General features: G+C 45.4%; 1 protein-coding gene across 1 annotated transcript; it reads left to right on the top strand.

Moving 5' to 3' along the window:
* Positions 1-13,734: 13,734 nt before the first annotated feature.
* LOC141724276 (uncharacterized) lies at positions 13,735-15,221 on the top strand. The gene has a single exon (XM_074526350.1). The coding sequence runs from the start codon at positions 13,916-13,918 to the stop codon at positions 14,939-14,941; it is 1,026 nt and encodes a 341-aa protein (XP_074382451.1). The 5' UTR covers positions 13,735-13,915; the 3' UTR covers positions 14,942-15,221.
* The last annotated feature ends 364 nt before the right edge of the window (positions 15,222-15,585 follow it).

Consider the following 15,585-nt stretch of genomic DNA (forward strand, 5'->3'; position numbering starts at 1 on the left):
GCGCTGCCTCAAGGTCTCACAGCGTAGCTGGAAGGGCAAAGGCCCTCAGAAGAAGCTGATCCATGATTTTGATGACGTGGCAACCGAGACCAAACAGAAGAAAGAAACATCACGCGAAAAGGAAGATATACCCCGAGGCCATGATGAGCGGGGCAGCCAGATCTCTACGAGATCGGGGCCGAAGCCAGCTTCATCTGAGGCAAGGTCAACTAGCGTGCTAGACCGAGTGGGTAGAAAACTAAGCAAGCATGATCTCAGGCTCAAATTGGAGAATTGTAAGAAGGAGAGAGAAGAGAAAGAGCCCGTGGATAAAAGAGGCTCGAAAAGGGAACGGGCAACTACCCCTCCGGAAAGACGTCAACACACCTCACCCAGGAGGGAGGAGCGACATAGACGCAGAGACAATCGTAAAGAGGAGTCGCAGGACCGAGCTGGAAGAGGGGGACGCCGCGAACGACCTCAGGGCTCATACCATTCGAGTAATGCGGGTGGTGACAGAGAAGGAGAAGTTGTTAGAGTAAGGGACCTGAGAAGAATCTTAGATGAGATGGAGCAAGAGAAGAGAGGGCCCCCTGCCTCGGCTGCCCCCTCTCCGTTTACGGCTGCTATCCGATCATCCCCCCTACCTCGGGTGTTTAGGCACAACCCCGACCTTCTATTCAACGGCGAAGCCGACCCGGCGGAGTACCTTATTCAATTTAACACTGAGATGGAAGTCTATCAGGTGCCGGAGATGACCCGTTGCAGACTCTTCGCGGCATCACTCAGAGGTAGTGCCCAACAATGGTTCTCCAAGTTGGGACCGGCTAGCATAAGAACGTGGAGGCAATTGGAGGACTTGTTCGTCAGACAATTTCAGTCGACCCTCCACTATTCGCCTCCTGTGGCCACGTTAGCCAACATCAAGCAAAAGGAGGGGGAGCCCTTGGCAGACTACTTTCGTCGGTTCAACGCCGAGGTCCCCAAGGTGAGAGGAGCCAGTGAGGAGACCATCAAAAATTTCTTGATAGCAGGGCTGAAAGAAGGATCGAAATTTTGGTAAAGCCTCCAAGCGAGTGAGCCGAGGACCTTGGCCGAGTTCTATGAGCAAGCCGAACCCTTCAAGAGGGTAGAGAAATCGATGAGAGAGCTGAAAATCAGCGAAAGCTATCGAGACAAGAGGGACCGATCCTCAAGCCCTGACGAAAGGAGGAAGACGTATCGGCGTAGTTCGAGCCCGAAAAAGTCTGCCCGTGGCAAAGAGACCACTAAAGATTCGGGAAGGCCTTATACAAGCAAATGGCAGACACACACCCCTCTGGTAACCTCTATCGACCACATATATGCTACATATGTGGGGAAGGGGGTATTCAGGAAGGCAACTCCTCTCACAGACTACAATAAAAGAGACACTTCGAAGTATTGTGCATACCATGAGGCCACCGGATACGATACAGCTGATTGTAGACAACTAAAGGATGAGATCGAGACTTTGATTAGACAAGGGAAGCTTACGGAATGGGTTGTCAAGGAGGTTCGAAGACACAGGACGGATTATCATACCGTCCCTCCTCCACCCCCAGAAGATAAAGAAAGGGTCCCTCGGGCTGGTAGTATTCATATTATTCTAGGCGGGTCTCACATTGGTGGAGACAGCCGGAAGGCGATGGACAGATATGCCCGGGAAGCAAAGGACAAGCCGCTCACCAACGTCAATCATCTAAGCCAAAGGCCCCCGGAGCTCTTTGAAAGGGAGGTCGATGATATCGTGTTTAAAGAGAACGATGCAAAATGGGTGCATTACCCTCATACCGATGCCCTAGTCATAAAAATGAAGATTGGGACGGTGAATGTTCACTGAGCAATGGTGGACACCGGGAGCTCGGCTGATGTTTTGACTTATGATGCCTACAAAAAACTGGGATTATTGGATAGCGAATTAACCTCAACAGGTGGGCACCTGTACGGGTTCACGGGAGACTCGATCGGAGTGAAAGGGACAATTCGGCTCCCGGTGACCATAGGAGAGGAGCCTCATGTGGCCACCCAAATCGCTATGTTTACAGTTGTAGACCAGCCTTGTGCCTACAATGTTATAGTGGGCAGACCCCTTATGAGGGCGATGAGGATGGTGACCTCGATCCATCATATGACGATAAAATTCCCAACCCCCACGGGGGTAGGCATCTTGAAGAGCTGTCAATACGAATCCAGGGTCTGCTACAACCAGGCACTCAAAGCGGCCGAGTCAAGAAATGCCTCAAGGGAGATAGCTGAAGCAGGTGAGGGCGACGTCCCCATGGAAGAGGCAGAGGGCAGGAAAAGAATACGTCCTGAGGTCCACGAGACTTGTAATTTGATTTCAATTGAGGAGTTGCCCGAGAACTACTTCGAGCACATGGGAATTCATGTGGAACCACGCCCAGGGGCCTTACTAATGGAAGCATCTCAGCCCATCATGTTGATACAAGAGGGGATTGTAGAGGAAGCAAGTGATGAAGAAAAGAGCCCAGAACAAATCACTACAAGACTTAGGAGAGGGAAGTGGGCACACAAAGAAATAACAATCACTATGGACCCACCCTACGGAATCACTCGAACTGTAACTGCAACCTCTGAACGCTTGATAAACCTGACCCAAGCTCACCAGACCGAGCTCAAGGATGCGGAAGGTTTGGCAATCACGGAAATGGAAAAAACTAGCAAGGCTCGAGCAGATTTAGACCCGAGAATGCCCCCAATGGTCGAGAGGGCCGGGGCCGCAGAGGACACAATCCCGATCTTGGTAGACCCAAATGATCCCTCCAAGGTACTCAGAATAGGCTCTAACCTAAGTCCTGACTTGAGAGAGGATCTAGCCCGCTTCCTAAAGGAGAATTTGGATGTCTTTGCATGGTCACACTCCGATATGATAGGGATTGACCCAAATGTCATGTGCCACCGGCTCAACTTGGACCCGAAAAAAAAGGGGGTTAGGCAAAAGAGACGGCCGAATAGTGGAGAGAGGGCAGAGGCCCTCAGAGAAGAAGTGGATAGATTAATGGAGGCAGGACTTGTGAGAGAAGCCTTCTACCCCGTGTGGCTGGCCAACCCCGTGCTTGTCAAGAAGCCCAATGGCAAGTGGAGGACATGTGTAGACTTCACCGACCTGAACAAAGCTTGCCCGAAGGACAGCTTTCCTCTACCCCACATCGACCAGCTGGTTGATTCCACGGTTGGACACGCGCTGCTTAGTTTTATGGATGCTTATTCGGGATATAACCAAATCCCCATGTATGGGCCAGATCAGGAGCACACCTCCTTTATTACTGATCGGGGCCTTTACTGTTACATCGGGATGCCCTTCGGGCTCCTTAATGCGGGGGCAACCTATCAGAGGCTGGTGAATAAGATGTTCAAACATCAATCGGGGAAGACTATGGAGGCCTATGTAGACGACATGCTGGTGAAATCGAAAGAAGCGAGGGATCATGTCCGCCACCTCGCAGAAATGTTCCAGATCCTAAGGGAGTACAGAATGAAGCTCAACCCCCAGAAATGTGTGTTTGGGGTTGAATCGGGGAAGTTTTTGGGATTTATTGTCAACCATAGAGGCATTGAGGCCAACCCAGCCAAGATACAAGCCCTACTCGAGATGAGATCCCCTCGACGGGTGAAGGATGTTCAAAGCTTAACGGGACGAGTGGCTGCCTTAAACCGCTTCGTCTCAAAATCCTCCGATAAATGCCAAGAGTTCTTCAAAGCAATCAAAGGAGTGGGGAGGAACTTTAAGTGGATCGAAGAATGTGAGGAAGCCTTTCAGAACATAAAGAAGCATCTCAGTAGCCCTCCAATATTGTCCAACCCAAAGGCAGGAGAAACTTTGATCCTATACTTGGCCGTCTCCGACTTTGCAATAAGTGCAGTGTTAGTCCGAGAGGAGGATAGTGTCCAGCTCCCGGTATATTATGTGAGTAAAAGGCTAGCCGATGCCGAGACTCGATACACAAGCCTCGAAAAGCTAGCGTATGCTCTGATTCTGGCCTCCCGAAAACTCAGGCCCTATTTTCAGGCACATAAGATAGAAGTGCGAACCTCCTACCCCCTCAGACAAGTGATGCATAGACCAGAGTCTTCTGGTCGAATGTTGAAGTGGACGGTTGAGCTCGGCCAATTCGAGGTGGATTATAAGCCAAGGACTGCGATCAAAGGCCAAGCCCTGGCCGATTTTGTGCTAGAATTTCCCCCACATCAAGAATTGGAGCCGGGAGCCCTTGTTGTTCTACCTAGCACAGAAGAAGTTGGACTGGAGAGACAAAATAGTGCCCCATGGTGGAGCCTATATGTGGATGGTGCCTCTAACGGTGATGGAGCAGGAGCTGGAATCGAGCTAATCAGCCCAGAGGCTCACAAGATCAGACGTGCGACCCATCTGGCCTTTCATGCAACCAACAATGATGCTGAGTATGAGGCCCTGATCAACGGTCTCAAGCTAGCTTTGGAAATGAAGGTCGAGAATTTGAATGTGTTTAGTGACTCCATGATTGTGGTCTATCAGATAAATGGGGGGTATCAAGCTAAGGGGCCGAGAACAGAGCTTTACCTGAAGTGCGCACAGAGGATAATCGCAAGATTCAACGAGGTGAGGCTGGAACTAATCCCGCGTGGGCAGAATGAAGGCGCGGATGAGCTAGCTAAGCTCGGCTCACGCCGCGAGAGCACTTTGCTAGGGACCGTGTCCCTTGATATACAGAGGCAACCCAGTGTGCCCGAGCACGAGGTGGGCAGCCTCAGTAATGAGCTTGGCCCCACGTGGATGACATCTATTCTAGCATACATAAGAGAAGGTTCACTTCCGGACGAAAAGAACGAGGCAAGGAGAATAAAATACAAAGCAGCCCGCTATGTTATATACGACGAGATTCTATACAGAAGAGGGTTCAGTGTCCCTCTTCTCAAATGCATACATGGGGAGGAATGCAACTACATCCTAAGGGAAGTACACGAGGGTATTTGTGGCAATCACTCGGGGGGTAGCTCTCTAGCTCAGAAAATCCTTCGTCAAGGCTACTACTGGCCAACGCTGAAAAAAGACGCCTTTGAATTCTCCCGAGCTTGTGATAAGTGTCAGCGATATGCCAATTATTACAACAACCCCGTGGCCTCTCTCACATCCCTCATGAGCCCCTGGCCCTTCTCCATGTGGGGAATTGATCTGATTGGGGAACTCCCGAAGGCCAGGGGAGGCGTCAAGTATGCGGTAGTTGCGGTAGACTATTTCACTAAGTGGGCAGAGGCCGAGCCCCTAGCCACTATCACAGCGAGAAAGCTCAGGGAGTTTGTATACAGGGCTATTGTATGTCACTATGGCATCCCTTACAAGCTGATATCTGACAATGGGAAACAATTTGATAGCAAGGAGATGCGAGAGTTTTGTGAGCAGCTGGGGATTCAGAAGAGCTTTAGCGCAGTCTGCCACCCCCAGAGTAACGGGCAGACAGAGGCTGTTAATAAAATCATTAAGCATACCTTAAAGGAAAAGCTTGAAGAGAAGAAAGGAGCATGGCCAGAAGAACTCGCCCAGGTCCTATGGTCTTACAACACTACACCCCGAACCATAACTGGAGAGACCCCTTTCTCTCTGGTGTATGGGTGTGAAGCTATGGTGCCCGTTGAAGTGGGAGCAGGATCTTTTCGAAGGGACAACTATGACTCAGAGGCAAACGAGGTCAATCATCGGCTTTATTTGGATATGATCGAAGAAACTCGAGAAGAGGCTCAGATCAGGATTGCGGCATATCAGCAGAGGACAGCTAGGCATTACAACAGTAAGGTTCGAGCCCGAACTTTCAAGGTGGGAGATTTAGTTCTGCGCCGGGTCATGCCAAATACCAAGGTGGTGAGTCACGGAGTCTTGGGAGCAAATTGGGAAGGCCCTTACAAGATAAAATCGGTGCTCTGGGAGGGAACCTACCACCTCAATGATATGCAAGACAAGTTGATCCCAAGAGCCTGGAACGCGGAACACCTTCGCAAGTATTATCAGTAATATTATTCTTTTCAGACTTAGTATTATCTTCAAATATTCCTAAGTCTCGGGGGGTAGTGCCATATAGGTGCCTCCCTGAAACCACAAGCATGTATTCCTTTCACTTCTCATTATCAATGAATAAACGATTGATCTCTATTTGTGCACTTGATATTTTAACTTCTGTTAATAGATTAAATACCCAGCAGGGGACCCCATCCTTGGGAACCCATGCGAGGACAGAACAGTTGTTTTATTAACATGTTAAATCAAGCTGGGCCCCGACCCGCTTGATGCCAAGAACATGAAACGAGCCGGGCCACGGCCCGCTTAGACAAATACGAACACATAGTAGATAAAAGATGTGGATAGAGATATAGGCCCGCGATGCGAGCTCATACCCTGGCCCTCAAAACCATAAATGCGACCCAGGGGGCCCAGCCCTCCATCAAACATACTCAAAGTCGCATGATGCGAGGAGAAGACACATGCGAGCTCCTAGTGCGAGCACACCTACAACACCTGCGAGTCGATGCGGGCTTGTTCCACTTGACATTCTCTTTCAATGGTTGTTTGATTGAACAAATGACACGAGCTGAATAAATTGGGCTCGCAGTGAAGGGGTAACGCTCGTCATAAGCGGCCAGAGTTATGATTACTTTTTGGTCAGTAGAAGCATGGTAAAAAAAAACCAGCTAGCACCGTAAAGACATACGCGGGCACAAAAAACTTAGACATTTTATACAAACAAAAGTTAAATAAGTTATGCCCCGAGGCAGAATATTTCAAATACAAGCGCGAGGCGAGAGGGGTGCCCGCTTACCCAGTCAAAAGTCTAGTTCTAATCAAAATTACATTAAGGGTTATCAGCCTCTGCTCCCTCACGATTTTCACCAGCGACCTGGGCCTTCTCGGCCGCGAGCCGAGCCTCCTCAGCAATTTGGGCATCCCTCTCCATCTCCAGCTTCAACTTGTCAGCATGCCTCGCTGTGCTCGCACCCAGAGCCGCCCAATCGAAGTCAGGAACCTTCTTCATAAAGACTTTCATGAAATTCCTGTCCCCCAGGTTCCTAGCATCAGCGAGGGCGGCCTCACGGCCCTCGGTCAGGGCAGAGACTGATCCCTCCAGCTCGAGCACCCTCTCCTCGAGGGCATCCTTCTCCTTCTTACATGCCTCAGCAGCCAGGTCATGAGCCTCCTTCTGCTCCCTTAGGGCCTTGTCGTGAGCAGCGTTCAGGTTAACTATCTTCTGATTATAGTTGTTCACCAGCGTTACTTTCTCTTGCCCGTGCTCAGTGACCTTGCTCTGAAGGGACTTGACTTTAGCCTCGAGCTTTGTGTTGGTCTGGCTGAGGGCTCGCATCTCTCGAGCCTTAGATAACTGACGATAGTATACTTCGGCCGCGGCTCGGGAGAGTGCATCCTGGTTAACCTCGAGAGCAGAAGAAGACCAATCCTTTAAATCCTGCTCGCTGATGTGACCTTGGGCGAGCCGGCCGAATGTGGTCGCAACCATATTGGCAGAAGAAGAAGAGGGAAGAGGAGCATCAGAGGGAGCAGCTTTCTTTGGCTCAGGCTCGCCAGTTTTTCCTTCTTTACCTCTATGCCTCTTTAGTCGAGGAGAGGGCCCTGAATCCTTGAGATGCTCGGAGAGAGTAGTCATGCGGGCCGGAGGATTGGCCTGAGAGCGAGCCCTTGTGCTCGCAGCTGCGGGCTGAACTGGGCCCGAGGCCGCAGCCTGCTCAGCCTCTTCCATGAAGGGGATAGGGGAGATGGCCATTTCTGAAAAAGAAAACAACAAAGCAATAGATTAGTCACAGCAAGATGCAAAGGAAAGAAGTAATACGAGAAGGTGAAAAATACGGAGAATTAAAGTGCGATGTGAAACGAGATGCATGCAGGAAAAGTGAGCACGCGAGCACACGAGCTCGCGCATGCTAACAGCCAGGCCCGGACGTGCGGGCCCGATATTCTTACCCTTTCTGGATCTCTTCCTAGATTTCTTCTGAGGAGTCAGCCTCACTCCTTCCTTCAAAAACCCACATGCGACCAGATTGGAGGTCGTTATGAGTTTTCGGATGTCCCGGTCCGCCTTAGGAAGGTTTAGAAGACTGTCCGCGTTTATCTTTTCCTGTCCCACAAGGATAGTGCGAGGCGGGGTGGCTGGAGATAAAAGAAATTCTTGTTAAAAGGAAAGAGCTATGGTAGAAGAGACGAGAGCGGGCAGGAGAAAACTTACATGGATTATAATAAAAATGAGTCTGGACTCGAGGCACCTCGTGGATATAGGAGTAAGGGCTCTTCCACTTCCCTGAGTTGCTCGGCCCGTTGTGGATGAGGTTCTTCTTGTTGAAGCACGGCCAGACAGAGAAGTAGAAATACCCAAAGTCGTTAGGAGAATGCTTCAAATGGAAGAAGTAACCCAGCTGCCTCACGGTTAGAGAAGGGTACCCGCATTTGTGGTACATGATGTACAATGCGAGGGCGGCCCGGTATCCGTTTGGATTGATCTGCAGGGGTGCGAGCTGGAAGTACTCGCAAACATCTTTGATGAAGGGATGAAGAGGAGAGGAGATTCCCAGCCTTAATAGGAAGGTGGACAAGACCATGCGAGGCACCCTGCCTCCATTCTCCGAGTTATTGAATCTATAGCATCTCATATGAGGTAGGGGCAAGACAATATGGCCCTCGAGCTGAAACTGCTCAATGTGCTCGGCCAGATGTTTCTGAGTCAGCGAGGTAGGCAGGTCGCGACAAGCGAGCACCTTAACCTCCTCGTTTACAGTTGAGCTCTCCTCCCCATCAGGAATGATCTGCCTTTTGAAAACAATCTCACCCTCGAGCTCGGGCTGGGCAGGAGGCACATAAGGCTCAGGAGAGGCCGCGGGGGCATAATTATAGTTACAAATCTTGTACTGACTTGTAACATCTGCCACCTCCTCGCTCTGAGGAGAGTCATAGGACCAATGTGAGCCGTCATCTTCACCCTCGAGTCCCGGGATGGGATATTCAGCAGCTACAGGCTCTTTTCCTTTCTTCCTGGTGTCATAGTATGCACTCCCCAGGTCGCTGTCAGTTGATTCTGAGTCAAGGTGAATGGGGTCGAGGTGGTTAGCTGCTGCTTGCCTTAGACGGGCTGCCCTCTCTTCAGCCATTTCTCTTAAAATCTCCTCGGCTCGGTCTTTATCCAAGGGAGCAGGCTCGCGGTTTAGCAGCTCTTCTACCCCAAGGGAGGCTGGAATATGAGAGAGGTCCACGGGCCTATTTCTCCAATTATATATATTCTTCTCCCTGGTAAAATCCTCAGGGTTCGGGTCGAGGTGAATATCAAGCGAGCCGGATCCAGCTGCTCGCATCGAGTTCTCAACTCTGGCAATGTTCAAAGCCCCTTGAGGGGTGATAGCTGAGCCGGGAGAGATAGGTTGGCTAAGACGACCAGAAAGAGAGGTCAGCTCGCGTTGGAAGTCCTTGGAGCCTCGCTGCTCAGGAGGGTATTGGTTTAATGGAGATGGAGTAGCTGAAGAGCAAGCCGGGCTAGCAGAGGTGCGAGCCGGGCTCGAGGAAGAGCGAGATGATCCATAGGAGCGGGCTGAAGACGCACTCGACATCTGTAAAAGATGGTGAAAATTAGTGTGTGGCCCTAAAAAGAAAACAAAAAAAAAACAAGTATGGGATCGCACCTAAGTGTCCTCACATCTCACACGGGGTCGTACCTAAGTATCTAAACGAGCGAAAGGGCTCGCATCGCGCGTTGTGGTTGTGTGTGAACTCGCATCGAACAGGTGGTGTGTGCTCGCATGGTGTGCGTGAATAAAGCATGAATAAAAAACGGGCTCGAATCGAAGAGTACCTGTGGGAGAGGTGTATGAAGATCCTGATGAATCTGGTCCCGGAGAATATCGCCGCCGGTAGACGGTTCTTGTTGAAATGATAATCTTCGCCGTGGTAGATCCTTGAGCAAATTGAGCAGCAATTCAGGAAGTGTTTTTGGAAATGTGAGAAATGAATTGAAATCTCACATATTTATAGGAGATAGGAGAGAGAAAGGAGGAGGCGACACGTGTCGTCATCTCATAAGATGACACGAATCCCCACGCCAGCTGTCCAACGGCTGTCAAAATGAATGCAAAGATGAAAGGCATGCGAGGCGAGACACGCGAGGCGGCTTGGTGCGGCCTGGTGGGCTCACACTTGCGAGGCCATAAAAAGATTAGAAAATACCTAGCCTCAAGATGCGACCAGGAATTTTGGGGGGTAGTTGTTATGCCCGCTTTCGGCCATGGGCCCTAAACAGGTCCCTGTGGGTGCACTAAATAGCTGGACTCTCGTGTGTGGGCTAGAGCCATGGATTTATATGACTTGAGCCAGCACATGCGGGCTGGGCTCGTAACATGCGAGCTGGGTTCACATGCGGCCTGGGCTCGTAACATACGAGCTGGGTTCACATGCGAGCTGGGCTCATGACATGAGAGATGGGCTCAAACATGTAAGGTGAGCTCACATTTGTCATTTGGGCTCTCATATGCGAGCTGAGCTCGGTTGTGCCCACGCGAGGTGGGCTCAGGTGCCTTCATGCGAGGTGGGCTTAGCTGCCCACACGCGGGCTGAGCTCATGAGCCCACATCTTATAGAAACAGAGGTGACATTATATTTATTATTTGAAGGCGGTGCGGGCCGAGGTGACCAGGCCGGGCCGCATCGAAAGACTTTGTGTGCAACATGGAAAGCGACTCATAGATGACTGAGTTGCTCGTAGATTTCGGGGTCGACACGGGTTGTTCCTACAATCACGGGAAGGATTGCGGAGATGCCGCGAGATTGTAGGAAGCGTGTGGAGCCGATCGAGATTTACGTGACTAATTGGCTGAAGGCCTGACTTTATCGTGGGCTTGGGCTGCACGGGCTGAAGAGTCCTAACCCTAGCCTACGTGACTTGTTCCCCAAGAACTACGTGAGGCTTGATCCCTATAAATAGGGTACGTAGGCACTTGTATGGGACATGAGTCGACACTTGACAGAGAATAACAAACCCTATTCTTTCTTAAGGAGTCCACATACAAGCTCAGCCACCACCAAACAACCTTCCTCCGCCCTCGAACACCATCCTTGATCTTTGTTCCGCCCATTAACCTCCACAACATTGTTATACGAAATTCTCCCTATAACATATTTTAAAAGACAACTCTGAATAAGTGGAAAATTTTGACTCAAAGGTTTTTGAAGCAATTTTTCTGGGATATTCATTAGAGAGAACTGCCTACAAGGTCTATGTATTGATCAAAAGAAAATCATGGAGAGCACATATGTGACTTTTGATGATGACAAATGTCAAGGCTTGGAATGCTTTGATTATAATGAAGCTGAAGCCCTTGCATTTGAAAACCTCAATATTAACAGTAATTTTGATGAAGAAGATGAAGTTAATGCACAACAGATGATGAATGGAGAGTCTACTGAACAAAAAAAATCATGGAAATAGAAGCTCATCTCAAACACCTGAATTTGATAGTACAAACTCAGGGGGAGAAAGAGAAGAAGGATCTACTAGTCATTCTAATAATGAAAAAAATAATGAAGGCACCAGTCAACAAACTCACACCAGGAAATGGGATAGGATTCACAATTCAAATGCAATAATTGGTAATCCCAATGCTGGTGTAAGGACTAGAAGTGCTACCGCTAATGAGTTCCTACATGCATGCTTTCTGTTACAAGTAGAGCCCAAGAAAACTGAAGAAGCTCTAATGGATCCTGATTGGATATCTGCCATGCAAGAAGAGCTTAATCAATTTGAAAGAAACAAGGTTTGAGAGTTAGTTCCTGCACCAAAGAACAGAAGTGTAATTGGAACAAAATGGGTGTTCAGGAACGAGATGGGTGTTCAGGAACAAGATGGATGAAAATGGTATAGGTTTCAAAAACAAGGCAAGATTGGTTACAAAAGGCTACTCACAAGAAGAAGGAATTGATTATGATGAAACTTTTGCTCCAGTTGCAAGACTTGAAGCAATAAGGATTTTTCTAGCATTTGTTACATATTCAAATTTCAAAGTGTATCAAATGGATGTCAAGAGTGTCTTCCTAAATGGTGAATTAAAAGAAGAAATTTATGTGCAACAGCCACCTGGATTTGAAGATCCATAATTTCCAGATTTTGTGTACAAGTTACTCAAAGCTCTATCAGACATCTAGAGCTTGGTATGACACACTGACAGATTTTCTACTTAAACATCACTTATTCACTAAGTAGTGAATAATAATTATTATACATTAAACAATTGTTAAGAAAAATATGTAAAAATCACTTAAATATCAAATATGAACTAATGATACGTGATATTACTTTATAAATCTTATGAAAGTTCACTGAAATTTAAATAAAATTATATATTATTATTTAGTTAATTAAATTATTTTCGATTAACACTCACCGATTATTTAATAAATCACTAAAGGTATCTCCATCAAATAATGTCTTCCAAATTTTAGAACACTTGGGCACGGATAGTTTAAACATCGGAGCAAAAATATCCTTTTAGCATCTTCAAGTTTCTGAAAGGCAAAATATATTAACAATTTTAAAAATTAAATATAACATCATTCCCTAATGAATTGCAGTAAAATCTGATTTTCAGAAAAAGAAAGGTGTTAAGAGCATTTTCAAGGGAGTAGCTATAATTATTAGCTAAAATGATGTTAAATAGATGTTATCTAAAATTTGTTGAACGTGTAAGTAATTTTATTTTAATGGTATTATCTATAATGATTAGCTATATTTGAAAAATAATTTTGATTTGTTAATTCAAATTTTAACACTAATATTTTTAATGGCTTCCTTTTGATAAAAAAAGGATGTGAAAGAAATATTAATAAAATATTGATTATTCTTTATTTAATACAAGTGAAAATAAATTATACAATTCATAAAAATATATTTAATGATATTATTGTAATATTTAAACATGGGGAAAAAATAGTTATTAAACATTGCTTATATATTTCAAAACATTTGCTAACTTTTTTATTATATTAGTTTATTAGTAAATTTTATATAAGTAATATAAATTAGGTTAACATTAAAAGAGAACTTATATTTTTCCGGTAAAATATTTTTATATGTACACATGACAATACATTATATAATTATATATATATTATACTATAAACCGAAATTAATAAATAATATATACTATATATATCATATTATAATTATTTATATACATATGATTAAAACAGGAGAGTGCATCATAGTTAAGTTTTAGAAGTAGTTGACATGGATTTGATATAGATGATGGCGTTCTTCGTTATGTAAAAATTTACCTAACAGATTTGTGTATAGTCATTTTTTTATATATTAGGTATAATTTCAAAAAAATTATTATTATGTAGATATTATAGATAATCCGTGCATAGTTGAAGATGATCTAAAAGAAGGAATGTTGTAAAAAAAGGAAACTTTTTAAAAGTTGTAGACTTAAAACAAGAAGATATCTCCCGACAAAAAAACAAGAAGATATCTAATTATCCAAAAACTATAGTGAATGCAAAATTTGTGCTACTCATGACTGAACCGGTCATACAAACGGGTCGTGCGTGCCGGGCCGTATAATTAACAGTCCAGTTAATATTGAACATAATTTATGAACTGCCCATATAAATTTACGGTCTGGGCCGTGCCGAGCCTATCCTATCCTGGAAAGCAATTAACCGTGAACGGCACGCGGTTTAGCCGAACGGCACGTTTGTACAATGTTGATTACACAAAGTTAAGGTGAGGGGCAATAAATAAAAGAAGGGTACATGTAGTTGCGTTACAGTTATATTATTAGTTGTTGACTTGGGCCTGGCAGTGCTCTGCTAAACGTTTACTTGAACAAGTCTAGCAATTTGTGTCGTCAAATTCTAAAATCTCGAAAGAAGGGAAAAAGTATGACGAACCCAAAAGTTTTCATGGATATTGAGATCGCTGGTGAACTTGCTGGTCGTATTGTTTTTGAGCTCTTTGCTGACACCAATCCAATAACAGCTGAAAATTTTCGTGCACTTTGTACGGGCGAGAAGGGAATGGGAAAATCCGGCAAGCCTTTGTATTATAGAAGATTGCCTTTTGACTTTGTGACACAAAGAAGTTATGGAACTGATGTTGGTGCTTGCGGTAATGAAGAGTCGATTTACGGGGAAGATTTTCCGAGTGAGAACTTTGTGAGAAAGCACGAAGGGCCTGGATTTCTATCAATGACTCATAGGGAGGAAAATTGTAACAACTCCATGTTCTTCATCTGCACATCTGAAGAGAAACAACTTGATGGAGTTTGTGTTGTGTTCGGGAAAGTTGTAGATGGAATGGATGTGGTTTATGCTATTCAGGATTCTGAAGAAGAAGTCAATAAGAAAAGGGTGATCATTGTTGACTGTGGCCAGCTGATCAATATGAAAAACCCCAAGGTTTTTATGGATATTGAAATAGCTGGCACACCAACTGGTCGCGTTGTTTTTGAGCTCTTTGCCGACACAAATCCTATAACAGCTGAAAATTTCCGTGTACTTTGTACGGGTGAGAAGGGAAAAGGAGAGTCAGGCAAGCCTTTGCACTATAAAGGATTGCCTTTTGACATTTTTACTTGCAAATATTATGGAACGGACGTGGGTGTTACAGGAAATGAAGAGTCTATTTATGGTGAATATTTTCCGCATGAGAACTTTGTGCATAAGCACGCAAAGCCTGGGGTTTTGTCAATGACGCATAAGGTAGTGAACCGTAACAACTCGAGTTTTTTCATCAGTACATCTGCCGAGAGCCAACTTGATGGAGTTTGTGTTGTGTTCGGAAAAGTTGTAGGTGGGATGGATGTGGTTTATGCTATTCAGAATTCTGAAACACAAGTATATGACAGAAGTGTTATCATTATTAACTGTGGGCAGCTCAAAGATACTGATTTCATCGAGCCTTACTGAGTTTTGCTTCCATTTCAACGCGTAAACACTTGTTTGAGTTACATGTGTGAGTATCGTGATTCCTTCTTTCTCATTCAAAATAAATGTTTGCTTTGATCTGATGTGTTTCTGTCTTTGTGGCTTCTATGCTGAGTTTGGTTCTCGTCATTTCCCAATTAAAAGTTCATCATTTCTCCTGTTTATTTGATGTTTTTTTTTCTGTATTCAGAGTCAAAGATGTGTAAGAATGTTTGTAGGAAGAAATATTGTTTGGAATGCTCGATTGTAATCTGTGAATGTATCCTATTCTTATTCTACGTTCGGTATAAAACCGGAGTTAAGGAAAAGTACTGGACTCTGTTGTGAAATAATTTATACGAGTAATGTTAAACACACACAAAAAATACGAAAAATTATTATAAAATAACTTGATATGACTGATATATGCATTAATTTAGCAAATAAGAACATTTTGAATAATCTCTTAAGTGGCCTTTAATTTGAAATATGAGGAGGGAGATCAATTTTTTTTTTTCATTAGTGCTTCTTAAATTCAATAATATTTTTTTTCTCTTTTCTCATTTTATAGCTTCATTCACGTAAGAACCGGGAAAGTTTGTGGCTATTTTAGGTTCCGTTTGATATTTTGTTGCATACAGTTATAA

This window comes from Apium graveolens, chromosome 5 (genome assembly GCF_009905375.1).
Source record: "Apium graveolens cultivar Ventura chromosome 5, ASM990537v1, whole genome shotgun sequence".
NCBI lineage: Eukaryota > Viridiplantae > Streptophyta > Magnoliopsida > Apiales > Apiaceae > Apium > Apium graveolens.

Coding starts and splice junctions, on each gene's coding strand:
- LOC141724276 (XM_074526350.1), top strand. CDS start 13,916: ATGACGAACCCAAAAGTTTTCATGGATATTGAGATCGCTGGTGAACTT.